This window comes from Crocodylus siamensis, chromosome 3 (genome assembly GCF_052110815.1).
Source record: "Crocodylus siamensis isolate JL-2025a chromosome 3, ASM5211081v1, whole genome shotgun sequence".
NCBI classification, from domain to species: domain Eukaryota; kingdom Metazoa; phylum Chordata; order Crocodylia; family Crocodylidae; genus Crocodylus; species Crocodylus siamensis.
The window spans coordinates 34,232,473-34,245,922 of record NC_143397.1 but is presented as its reverse complement, the minus strand read 5'-3'; the positions used below and the strand labels follow the sequence as shown (position 1 = coordinate 34,245,922).

At 45.6% G+C, this 13,450-nt stretch overlaps 1 protein-coding gene across 1 annotated transcript; it reads left to right on the top strand.

The window, feature by feature from the left end:
* The first annotated feature begins 3,428 nt into the window (after positions 1 to 3,428).
* Positions 3,429 to 5,563, top strand: MED18 (mediator complex subunit 18). Its single transcript, XM_090038080.1, has 2 exons — positions 3,429 to 3,588; positions 4,046 to 5,563. The coding sequence occupies exons 1-2, from the start codon at positions 3,516 to 3,518 to the stop codon at positions 4,597 to 4,599; spliced, it is 627 nt and encodes a 208-aa protein (XP_089894206.1). The 5' UTR covers positions 3,429 to 3,515; the 3' UTR covers positions 4,600 to 5,563.
* Positions 5,564 to 13,450: the final 7,887 nt, after the last annotated feature.

Sequence of the window (13,450 nt, the reverse complement as noted above, 5' to 3'; positions counted from 1 at the left end):
TGTCCCTCCATTCCTTCCTTTGAAAAAGCTGTTTAAGAAGAACGTGAAATAATGGAGAAAGGCTTTGTTCTGTTTGATGGGGTAATAAATGCTAACAATTCCCTGTGTAACTCTGTGCTGTATAACTCAATGCTCTGTTATCAACTCCCTGCTGGCTCCCTCACTGGTCAGGAGGAGGGGCAGGAACCCCTCCCTAATCAGAGCATCCAACCGGAGCCTGGCTATGTCCCCCCTCAGCTCAGCACTGTGCTTTAGCACTCCCCATGTGCCTGCATTTCTGGAATGAAAAGAGAATGTCTATCCACCTCCAAATTGGTTCAAGCTTTGCAAGTTAAACTAACCTGCAAAGATTGACTCAGTTCAGGCTCAGGCTTTTTGAATGTCTGTCTGTAGCCCAAGAGACCCAGAAACTTAATAATGTAAAATTAAGTGTCAATTATTTCCCTTCCAAACATGCATCTTTCCATTTTTAAAGAGATCCTATCTTCCCCTGTGGTTAAAGCCCCAACTCACAATTCTATTTTATAACTATGTGGTCTATGCAATGCCTATCCATTCTTCCCCTAGGGATTCAATACCTGTCAAGGTTTGGAATAGATTGCCACTGGAGGCCGTTCAAGCACCTACTTTGAATGCCTTCAAGACACATTTGGATGCTTATCTTGCTGGGATCCTATGATCCCTGCTGACTTCCAGCCCAGATGTCTATGCCTATGAAATCTATGAAATTATAAAGAAGAGTGGATCATTAATACTTGTTGAATGAAGAGTTTAGAAGGGATAAGGTAGATTATAATGAGCCATGAAGTCGATTGACTCTTCAGCACTGCCTGAAAAGGCAGTTGCTGCTGCCACCAGCACCAGACAGCTGGTTTTAAACTTTGGGTGGAGAAGGAATCAAAATATGTATGGGAGGTGGTGCAAATACACCAGTGCATGCCCCCTGGATCCAGCCCTGTCCAGTGGTGAATGCTGGTTGCCACTGCACTTCTGCCACAATCACGCAAGGGAAACAGTGGTCATTTTTTTACATCCCTTCCCCCCCCCCAAGTCAGCCCCCGGGTCATCCTGTCCTAGCTGTACCTCTACCTATAGTAACCTCTCTAACCTCAGGGCAGAGCAGAGCTTTCACAAACCCTCTCCTACCAGTCAAAAACTAGCCATGTACTCTGACATCGTTTGTATTTTTCCATGCTGAGTATATTCAGTAATGTCTGCTGAAGCCCATTCCCTCACTGCGTCCTTGCTCACAAACTACTCTCTGCTAAAGTGAGTCAGAAGGGACAAATCAGAGGATGGCATTTGATCAGGAAGCCAAACTATCCAAACTATGACAGGTGGAGGGAAGAGACAGGAGGGCAAAGCCAGTAACATGGTGAAGATGCTGAGGTTAAAAAAACTGATATGCTGCCAGAGTTGCAGAAAGTGCACGCAGGGAGGAGGAGGGAATAGAGCTGACAAATGATACCGCAGATGGGCTAAGTCAGTGATCGCCAACCTTTTTATGGTGAAGATCACTTTTTGTAAGTAAAGGGCACCCAAGGATCTACCCGCTCCCTGTCCGACTCCCTACCCCATTCACTCCATTATTGAGGTTGCTCCATTTCATGTAAATAATTCAATATTAATTGGAATACAGGCTTGAACGTAAAATTCTCACATGCCAGCAGCAATAAGTATTGAAGTACAGAGTGTGTCTGGCTTTTCCCCCTCTCTTCTCCAAAGTGTTTAGTCATTTATTAAAACAACTTCAAGAGGAAAAAGACTCACCTCCCCTTAATGGTCAGCGTACTCTTCTACAAGGTGGAAAACCTGGGTTCAAGTCCCTACTGCAAATTAGGTGGCTTGGGGATTGGAGAGTAGGTCTCTCTCACACAAGAAGAATGGATCCTAACTATGCAAACCAATAAAACCTACTGCTACTCAATTTGATTATGTCTTCTCCTGGTTGCTTTCTGTACAGGTTAAGCATACTTTAGAATGCCTACCAGAATAGGCAAGATAGGAAGAGGAACATCTAGTCTGCAGATCCTCTTTGAGCTGGAGCATGAGTAAGGGCACCAAGAAAGTTCAGCACATCAGGACTCAGTTTTGCACCTGCCCTGTAGTGGAAGTTTAGGAAACCAGGAGTTTACTGGTAGAAACTGAGGTATAAAGCAGGGGGTGGACAATTTTAGATTGTCCATCCACCAAGAAATTGAAAAAATCTGTAATTGGAGTCTAAAACAAAATTTCTAGATAAAAGACATGGGAATTGGTACAACTGTGGGCCACTTTTCCTGAAAATATTCATTTAAGCTTAGTTTTGTTATGGGCTTCTGTTAGAAACAGTAGAAGACAGAGGCCTACTGAAGTCACAGCAGACAGAAAGGTAAGCAGAAATAATAGCATAAATATGGTATGTTGTAATCGATTTCCATTCAATGTAACCAGTTGCATTAGGACACTTAAAATGAAGCATGTCACAGGTGTGCTACTGTGCTGCAAAAACTGAGCTGGTTGTAAGCTCATTAGGTTTGTTCAAATAAAAATGAAGGAAAAAAAAAAAAGGTTGACACCGAAGGACTGAAACAAAATGGCATCAGCGTGAAAAGGCAGCTGAGATAACTAGAGGCGACCCGACTGCAAATCCCACTGAAAAGGTGAAGTGAAGAGGCAAGGGTTTCCCAAGGCAGCCTCTTTTACTGGACCAACTGCTTGGCTGAGAGGAGGCTGGACAGGCCTTGGGAGGTGAGGCGCTCTTCCTCAGCATGAAAACATTTGTAAATCAGGAGTTGAACTACACAGGCTTTGCTCAGAAGATAAGTGTAGGGAAGTTTGGTGTCCCAAGAGAAACTCTCTCGGGAGACATTTAACCCTGGTTGCTCCCGGGTTGTTTTTCTAAGACACTTGTTCTGGTCAAACCAACGATTTTGCAGGGCACGGAGGTGGGGGCGGGAAGCGCGAGGCGGGTGCTGCAGATTTGCCGGCTGCCAGGGCCCCTGATGGGGTTCACAAAACAGTGGCGTGTCCAGGGCACGAGTTTAAGCGGATGAGGTAGGAAGAAATGTCAGGGCCCCTGCGATGGCGGGGCAGACCGGGCGGCTGTCACTGAGGGGCGCAAACCGTGTGCGCCCGGGTTCGGCAGCATCGGGCGTGGAGTCAGAGCCGGGCACGCGCCCTCTCAGCCGAGGGCCCGCGGCGACTGACCTCCGAGTGCCGAATAACGGCGAGGTGACATAGCCCCGTCCCCCCAGGCCCGCCACCAGGAGTGCACGAGTCACTAGGCGCCCACTCCGCAGTGGGGAACTCTCCCGGGGCGCGCGACAACCACAGCACAGACCCCGCCCCCGTCTCCCATTGGCGCGGAGAAGGCGGCGCATGCGCACCAGAATCGGGCGCGCTTGGAAACCTCCCCACCCCCATCCTCAGGCGGGTAGTCGCGCGTCCGTCCGCACGCGGTGTGCGCATGCGCCTTGCCCGTGTTGCGATCCACGTCCCCTGACCCTCAGAGCCGAGCGGGGCGGTTGGGCGGCATGGAGGCGCCGCCGGTCACCATGATGCCCGTCACGGGCGGCACCATCAACATGATGGAGTACCTGCTCCAAGGTGAGCCTGGGGCCGGCCCGAGCCCCGCGGCGGCTCCAGGGAACAAGCCGCCGGCGTCAGCCCGCGCCCCACCTTCCAACTGGGAAGAAACGGGTTGGCACAGTGCTCAGGCAGTGCACGAGGTGGGGACGGGCAGGCTACATGTATTGTGTAGTTGAGCCATTAATTGAGCGCTGTATGTAACGGGGGGGCAGGCAGCCTTGGCCTTCCAGCCTGACAAAAGCTAGCAGGGCTGGCGAGGAGCACTGTGCACCTTTAATTCTTCAAGTAATTAAGTTCCCTGCTGCTTTCAGGAAGAAAGAGCCTGGTGTTTTAAGGCTCAAGGCACCAGACCACTTCCCTGTGAACCTGGGGTGGAGGAGGGGTTTCTGGGCAACCTTGCACAGCTAGAGGAGAGGAAAGGGTGTGGGTGCTTGTGAACTGGTAAGCAGTAACATTTCCTGTCTGTTGTCTCCAGGGAGCGTTCTGGATCAAAGCCTGGAGAGTCTCCTCCATCGGCTACGGGGCCTGTGTGACAATATGGAACCAGAGACATTCCTCGATCACGAGATGGTGTTCCTTCTCAAGGGGCAGCAGGCCAGCCCCTTTGTGCTGAGGGCACGGCGCTCGATGGACAAAACAGGCATGCCCTGGCACTTGCGCTACCTGGGGCAGCCAGAAATAGGAGACAAAAACCGCCATGCTCTGGTCCGTAACTGCGTAGACATTGCCACCTCAGAGAACCTGACCGACTTCCTGGTGGAGATGGGCTTCCGTATGGACCATGAATTTGTTGCCAAGGGCCACGTGTTCCGCAAGGGCATCATGAAGATTGTGGTATACAAGATCTTTCGCATCCTGATGCCAGGAAACACTGAAAGTATAGAGCCCTTGTCTCTCTCATACCTTGTAGAGCTGAGTGTAGTGGCACCAGCAGGTCAGGACATGGTTTCTGATGATATGAGGAACTTTGCTGAGCAGCTGAAACCATTAGTGCACTTGGAGAAAATTGATCCCAAAAGGTTAATGTGAATAAAAAGCAGTCATGGGTGTTGCAGACCACTTTGGTTGAGAGTCATAATGACCTGCCTCATTAAAGTGTTCTTACAAAATGCCTCTTGCAGGATTAAAGCTGGGGGACAGGAATTCTTTGGTATGTAGTTTTGTCACTGTGATAATTGACAGTTTAGGGTAACTTGTTATAGGGTAGCTGTGAATAAAAGATGTGTGAAAGCAACTTAAAAGCAATTCTGTCGAAATACTAAGCAGCATGAGGAGACATTTAACATAGGTTTGTATTAGCATTCCTGCCCCTCCAGAGCGTGTACATGTACACGCACACACACTATTACTAGAACAGGGAGCATACAATTCCAAATTTTGAAAACATTTAGCTTATGTAATATGCTACTGGGGAAGCAGTATGTTTGCATGCCTTTTCAACAGTTGTACTTTTGTTGCTTGTGAATGCTGTAATATTCAGGTTCCAGGTTTTAAAACAATGTTCTCAAGGTATTTAAAAAAAAAGATTCCATCCTTACATCTGGGGTTTTGCAAAAGCTTTTTGGGGGTGGAGGGGGTGTGAAAAATCAGGATTTTTAGCCTCAAGTGTACTTCACAATACTTTTATATTTGCAATTAGGAATACAGTCAAACACCTCAGTCTGATTGTTTCATGGAAGTCAAGCATCTCGATGCCCAACTGTTGCAGATGTTGCAGTGAATACAATGGATGGGGGTTGGGTATTTATAGTATTAGAGCAATTTATAAAACTAAGATTAGATGATTTATTGTAAGAATACTGCAGGAGTGCTTATTTTGATTGTAATTGGTTTCCCATTTTCTCTTTCAGTATTTATAAATCAAACCCTATCCTACAGCTCCATGGAGTTTGTATTTGGTATAAAATATTTAATTTTAGCAATGAAAACTCTCAAATGTGCACACTCCACCACAAGGGCTATTTTTCATTAAAAACCTAGGCATTAAATCTGATGTGCCTGAGGCTTCTGACCTGTCATTTTTTGTATCACTACAAAGTTTGTAATGCCACAAAACAGATCACTGTGGGGTGTACACATATACACAGGCCCCTGGCTGGAGCATGACAAAGTCACCACAAAGGCTTGTTCTCCAGCAAGGGGAAAATAGGGGGCTGCTCCTTAAGTCTCCATCTCCACAAAGAAGGCCCATCAGTGAGCAAGACAGGCTTGCCTGATTAGCTATTCCCATCTTAGCAACAGATGGGAAGCCATCTGTGGTGACAAGGGCTGATTGGGCAGTCTCTGGCCCCTGATCAGCCTTTGCCCTTACTTCAGCCATTGGCAGCTGTTGCCATCATTTCAACAGATGATGGGCTGGTCTTAAGCCACCCACGGCAGCAAGGGCTGATCAGGTAGTAGAGACTCCTGCTGTCACTGTTGCCCCTGCTAGTACCCTGGCTCTTCCCCTGGGCTCTAGCAGTAGCGGGGATGTCATAGGAACGCCTGGCAGTTGTGGTGGTAGTAGTAGGGTCCCTGCAGGCCTCCCCCAAGTTTGCCATCTGGGCAAGCAATTTAGGGAGGCAGTCATTCTTCTTGCTTCCTCCTTGCAGGGGTGAGGTGGGAAGGGCAAGCAGAGCTCAGTGGAATACCATGCATGCTTCAGACCTGTATATCAAGTGTCACATTAAAAAAAAAGTTTCCCCACAACACAAGTGGCTGTTGGAAGCAGCAACTTTGTTGTAGATCCACTGTTTTTAATGCAACAAACTGAATGTGCACGCTTCCTTTCTCTCACTAAAACAGTGTGTATAGCAAAAAATGCATGGTGCAAAGGCCTATGTGGATGAGTCAAGGCATGATAGATTGGGAAACCTACTACTATGTAATCAAAGTGCTTTTGCAAACAGAGAGTGTAATTTCATTAGCTATGAAACTCTTCTATAATTTACCATCACATACCTATTTAGGCAACAGGAAAGGACAACTCCTTAATGAAGGGTATATTGTAAATGCCCATAAAATGACAAGGAAATTTAAGTGAACAGTAGAATTGTGAATTTTCCAAGTTAATCAGTGTAAATGATTATTGTCATCAACTACGCAACATGACACAAGTATATGGAATACAATGCCCTCATTTTTACATAAATTCAGCATCCATGGAATGCCAAGTAGATACTTGAGCGATTCATGAAAATTTAACTTGTGGCTAGCTAGTGAACTGGAAGTGTTATTATGACAGTAAATATACACAATCCTCAAAACTTGAAAGTATATTTCATAATGCAGGTGGCAGCATGTATGTACCCAGAACACCAGTACATCTTGCATGTTTCTACTTAATTCCTAGAACATAATGCACTTCTTTAAGGGACAAAACACGCCTGCGGCATCCTTTGTTTCTCAAGATATACCAGTTTGCTCATGTAAAATTAAGCACCATTTTGATCCTCATTCTCATCAGCATGTTTGATTTGGAAATACAGGTGTGTATTTTTGTAGTCCTGGACACAACAGGAAACCTATTAAACACAACGGGAAGACTGGTAAAACAGCATATAGTTTGAAAAAAGGTGTTTGGGGCTAGCCTTCCTGTCAGAACATGTTCTATTGTGGGTTATGTCTTAAATGACTTTTGATGGTAATAGTATTAAGAGCTTTTGTACTTTTTCATAACATGTTTAATCACTCATCTGCTGTATTAAGACAATCTCTACATGATTCACAAAATGATAATATTAAACGATCTGTTAAGTGCCAGCTAGTATTGAGGAAAGTTTTAGTGATGCACCTAACGTGGTACTTCTCCAACTTATTTTTATGGCAGGTCTTATTAAATACAGATCCTGTGTTGAACACTTCTCCCTGTTCTGATTCAGACCTTTCTGAGGAAACTTGCAGTGCTTGGTTATATAAAAAGACACCATTAGGATGTTACCAAGAAAACAAGCTTAACAATCTATGGTGATGGGTTGAGTTGCTTGGACACGCTGTTCCTATTGTTTAAAGCTATTGTTTACTGCACTGGGGAGAACCACCCAGGGAAGTGTTTATATTTGACATTTATTTTTATTCAAGTTCTAAAATACACATTGTGAAAATTTTCATTCCACAAAGATTCTAATTTTTTGGTTCCAATTCATAATGGAAACCAAATTTTAAACAGCTAAGGTTCCTGCAGTGTGAATAGTCACTTTTCAAAATAGCTGTATGCCCTGTTGGTGGAGATTTCAAAGGAATGGATCATAACATGCTGTAGCAGAGATCCACTCTCATAAAATAAACATGCTTTAAAATCAAGGAATAATATAGGTTTCCCTCAATTTATGCAGGTTCGATTTATGCAAATTTGCTCTTATGCAATGACCTTTTTGTACCTGAAATTCATTATATTCAAGGTAAATTTGCATATATGCGATCAGCATAGGCCTGGAGAATGCCATATAAATTGAATTTGCATAAAGCAAATATACTTTATACAGTAGTGTAGAAAGTAGGGATAGACTTCCCTGTTGGCTGCTCCGAGGGCTGGCTGGGGTGAGTGCGGACAAGCAGAGTCCTGGGCAGTGCGCGGCATTCATCCCAGCCCCACAGGCTGTCTGAAGAAAAGCTTCATAAACATGGGAGGGTGGCATGGGGGGGGGGACCAACAAAAAACACCCCAACTTTAAAATAAAAATATGCATACCTGAAAAGCAGAATCTGTAAAAAGGCTCTCATTTGCGGACTTTCGGTATATCCATCCAAATCCAAATTTGTGGGTGGGTAAGGGAAGCCAGTTTCTGTAGCTAACAGTACAGAATAGGGGTGTGCGAAGTGGACCCTATTCGATTTGGATTTGGCCTGAATCAGGGACAGTGATTCGATTAGTTGATTCAGATCACTGCCCCCGATTTGATTCGACTGAATCTGAATCTGAAGATTTGATGTCTATTTAGACATAGACACAGCTTTACATGTTTTTTCTACATACCTTGAGGTAGCAGGCATGGCTCGTGATTGCTGCGATGCTGAGGCACATGGAGTGTCCAACAGGCATGCAGGGAGGCCCCTCCATGTGCCTGGTGGCAAACCCAGAAGTTGGTCTGCTGGGGAGTACGCGGGGGCCCAGCAGTCATTAAACTAAAATATACATCTTTCAGATACATAAAACAAAAGCTAGCTTTCTTAAGCATCGTGACAGTGCATCCAGTGCTTCACGGAAAGTTACTTCCACACCTTATCTAAAGTTCATCTGAGTTAATCCTTCCACATTTGAGTTAATGCTTTTAGCTAGTTTTAGCTAGTGAGTTGCCTATAACTCATGCTCTGACATTCAAATAGAATGAGCTTTAGTTGAATGGCCATTGCTAAATGTGCAGTGGGGCTTAATATATATGATGCTGCATGTTTTAAATTAGAACAGCTATCTGGGAACCACTAGTGAAAAGTGTCATCCTCCCCACCCCCAAGCATGTGTATAAGTACCCCTAAGGACTGTGAAATGGTCTATCAGCTTCTTCATTCTACAGCTCAGATTTGAGTTGCATTCTTTTAGTGTAGGGTTATTCAACTGCCGGCACAGGAGCCACAGACTGCCCTCAGAGGATCAGTGTGTGGTCCCTGAGCTCCCACCCAGCTGTTGCACTCCACATCACTTCAGCTGCAGCAACAGCAGAAAGCTGCAGGCTCCCCTTTTCTTCCTTTCACTTCCTGCCCCAGGGCACAAGGGAGTACACTGCAGTATTGCACAAGCTGCAGCCTGCGGTCCCTGCATGGCACAGGTATGGAGAGCAGAGAGTGAGGCTGTGGCTTGGGCTGCATGCCACGTAGAAGTACAAGGTTCTGTGGCTTGTGCTAGTGCAGGTTGCACAGCATGTGGCTCCCATGGGTGTGACCCAGGGGGTGTATGACCTCTGGCTGCTCAGAAGTTGGGCAGTCCTGTTTTTGTGCACCATTGCTTCTTCCTTTTTAATGTACCTTTCTCTTTTTCCAACCTTGATTTTTGTCCATTTAGCTTGCAATATGTCCATTAGATTACAGCTAGAGGTCCTAGCTAATATTTTGCTGGGGGTTGTAAATACACTTCTAGTCTAAAAAGGAAAAAAGGGGGCACTAGAAAGGAAGCATTACAGAAAATGAGCACAGAAATTGTAGGGGAAGATTCAAATTCGGGTTTAAGTGCAGGAATGCACAGTGTCCCCACAACTGATTTTAGGTACGTGGCTGTAAGAGGTCACAAAGGAACACCAGAGTTCTGCATGCCCATCAGGGTAACCAAGATGCAGAGGATTGTCATTCACCCCACACAGCATGCAAGGAAGGAAACACTGCATCTAGATGAGAGAAACTGGAAGAAAGGCAAGTGCTTCAGAATTCTGCCTTTTTTCCAGACTTTGGCAGCAGTTAAGGGTGCAGGCAAACATCCAAGTTGTGCCTTTGCAAGACCAGAATTCACAGTTCAGAACATGCACCTTGATTTGATCACTGAAGTCACCATCCCATCATTAGTATCCATCTTGGTCCAGTAGCTTAGGGTTAGGAGTACCTCACCCAGGAAGCAGCAGACTCTTAAAGCAGTAGCTCACATGGGGCTTTACCTATATCTCCCACCTTCAGATAAGTTCTCTAATGAACAGGCTACAGGCTCAGCCAGACTGAGAACATGGTCTACTCCTTCAGTGGAAACTAGGCCACTGACTAGAAAAAGACCTTCAATCAGGGGCCAGAGAAAACAAGCATGGTAGAGTCTGAATTAATAGGTGAGAGAACACTTCTGTGGCAGAAAGGAGTCCTAGATTATTGTATTTTTTACTGATTTTATTCAATGATGATTCAAAGCAAGTCAGCCCAGCTCTATGAATCCTAGGAGCAAGTGCTGATTAGAACACTTCTAACTCACCATTAATTCCAGATGTCTAGCTGGTGTGACAATTCTGTTGCATAATCCCCACTAAACTATGACTTCAGCCAAATCACTTGCACTTTGTCTCTTACTCCACAGATTTATGTCTTCATAGTTTCTAGGGTCTGAAGGGACCTGAGCAGATCATCAAGTCCAACCCCCTGCCATGGCAGGAAAGAGTACTGGGGTCAAATGACCCCAGCAAGGTATACATCTAGCCTTCTCTTAAAGACCCCTGGGGTAGGAGCCTGCACCACTTCTCTTGGAAGTTGGTTCCAGATCCTAGCCACCCTGACCATGAAGTAGCAGGTCCTGCTGTCTAGCCTGAATCTACTCTCTTCCAGCTTGTGACCATTATTCCTGGTCACTCCTGGTAGTGCTCAGGGGAACAGGGACTTCCCCAGTGCCTGCTGGTCCCCTCCGACTAGTTCGTAACAGGCCACTAGATTCCCCCTCAGCCTTCTCTTGTGGAGGCTGAACAGGTTGAGGTCCCATAGCCTCTCCTAGTAGGGCCTGCCCTGCTGCCCCCTGATCATGCGAGTGGCCTCCTCTGGACCCTCTCCATGTTATCCACATCCCTCTTGAAGTGCGGCGCCCAGAACTGGATGCAGTACTCCAGCTGCAGCCTGATGAGTACTGCATAAAGGGGGGGGGATCACCCCCGCTGGCCCCTTGTGGACTTGCACCAGAATAATTCTCTCAAAAAGCTTACCCGGGATCGAGGTAACACTAACTGGCCTATAGTTTCCTGGGTCCTCCTTCTTCCCCTTTTTGAAGATGGGAACCACACTGGCCCTCTTCCAGTCCTCTGGCACCATACTAGAGCACCACAAGTGCTCGTAAGGCTGTGCCAGGGGTCCTGCAGTGACCTCAGCCAATTCCTTCAGTACTCTAGAGTGGAGATCGTCATATTTAAATCCTTCCAGGTATGTTATTGAATGTGATCCACTCAATCCAAGCAACTCAAGTTTGTTTGTTTTTTAAATGTTTATTTTAGTGAAATGTTCAGGTTAGGAAAAAATTAAAAAAAAAAATCTGCAGCACATAAAATTCTCTCTCTTCTAGAAAGTTTTATTTTTGGGGAAATACTCTTATACCTTTATCCTCTGAATTGAGGCTGTCCAACTCCTAAGTAACTGGGGGCTGCAGAGGTTGCCATGCAGTACAGGCTGCATGCAATGCTGGCACAATGCGAGTCCCCCACTTCTTGCTGTACTGCATACACCACCAGTGTTCTGCCTATGTCCCCATAAGCACACTGGGTGAGCCCTCAACACACCATGCAAATCCTCACCACAGCATACAGGCCCCCAGTGCATCACATAAGTATCTTCTGCTGTACCACATGGGTCACAGCCACAGATGTGCCACACTTACAGGTGCATGTGTGCGCACGTGCAAGACAGCTGCCCCCCTGCAGTCCCTGCCACATCACCCTTGCTACACAGCAGGCAATTCCTGCTGTATTGCTGGTGCCAAAGCCATGCAGGGTCCCCCACAGTCCTTTGGCCACAGGCTCCTTCACCCCACAGGTGCGCCCCTCTGCTTCATCTCCCAGGGTGGAGACAGGCAGCAGAAGCTGGAAGAGAGAGGTAGAGGTGGGGACTTCAGTGGCAGCAGCAAAAAGCAAAGAGGCGATGCCAATACTCCCCTGGAATTTTACTTGGTCTTATTTTATCATAAGCTTTTTCTGCATCAAAAGTGTACTGCATCTGAAAGCCTGTCCAAAAATCCAATAAAAGATACCACAAAAAAACCAAAAGACACCTTGCTGAAGACAATGGAGTTATTGCACAACTGACCCAAGAACACTATGAAAGGGAAAGGGATGGCCCAGTGGTTAGGAGGGAAGCCCTAACCATGTCCTGGGACTTGGGAGACTGTTCTCAAAGTCCTTATTCGCAGCACCTGAGATTGAAGGTGGACATTTAGTTAAATGCTTTGTAGTTCAGGCCAGTGCCTGGTTTAAAAGTAGTGCCAGGAGTTGGAAGCTCTCACCACTATTACTCATTTTAATCCATTAGTTGCAGAAAATGTCTTTTGTCAATGCCGGGAGGCATCTTGCCACACTGACTTGAAATGAAGCTGGCAGAAGGATACGCCAACATTAATGTTACCTAGGAGAATAAAATTCAGGATACACATACAACTAAAGACTCTACTATAGGAAGCTCCTTTTTTTTTTTTTTTTTTTTTTCAAAGGGTGGAAGGGTAGGGGGAAAAGGTTTCTTTATAGAACTTTCTCCAAGGAAACTGCTCAGCAGTACATGCATTAAAAAGGTCCATTGTCTACATCTAAAACAGGCTGAAACTATTGGAAATCAACATCCTTGACTGCTGCTTTTTTGTTGCCATGTTCACTCAAATTTACCACTGCTGCAAGTTTACCAGACCCTTAAAAAGGAACAGGAACTACTGCAAGACAAGGAAGCAGCACTTGGCGTCGTCCCCCAATCCATGCCAAAACAGAAATCTAGGAAACCAAAACTGTGTGTGTGGGGGGCAAGAAGACAGGTAGGATTAAACCAGGAGTTGCTTCCTTGCCTGTGTCCTATACAGTGAGGTAACCCCTGTCCTCCTCCTCCAACACCAGTCATTTCTGGACTGGGATGACACAGCTATTTCGCACCAATATCAATGCAATTGGTGCTTCTTTTGTCATAGGGACAACAAAAATATAGCTTCTTTAGTTACCAGACATGGAAGCATTAAAAGTAGACAGACATGGAGTTATAAGGACTAACTTCATAATAGTAGGAACTATTAGTCAATTAGAACGAGGGGTATATACTTGTATGTTGGAATATTGTGATCCTGGTTATAAGTTGCATCTGTTTTTTTATAAAACAAAGACAATGCAATTAATCTGTACTTGTCCACACACAATAGGTGCTCACCTCATCCCAAAGACATTTATCATACAATATTCAGAGTGTTTTAGGGCTAGGAACAAAAAATTACACATAAACTGGTATAAGAGATCAGAAACTGGTTCAAATCTGTAACACAACAGAA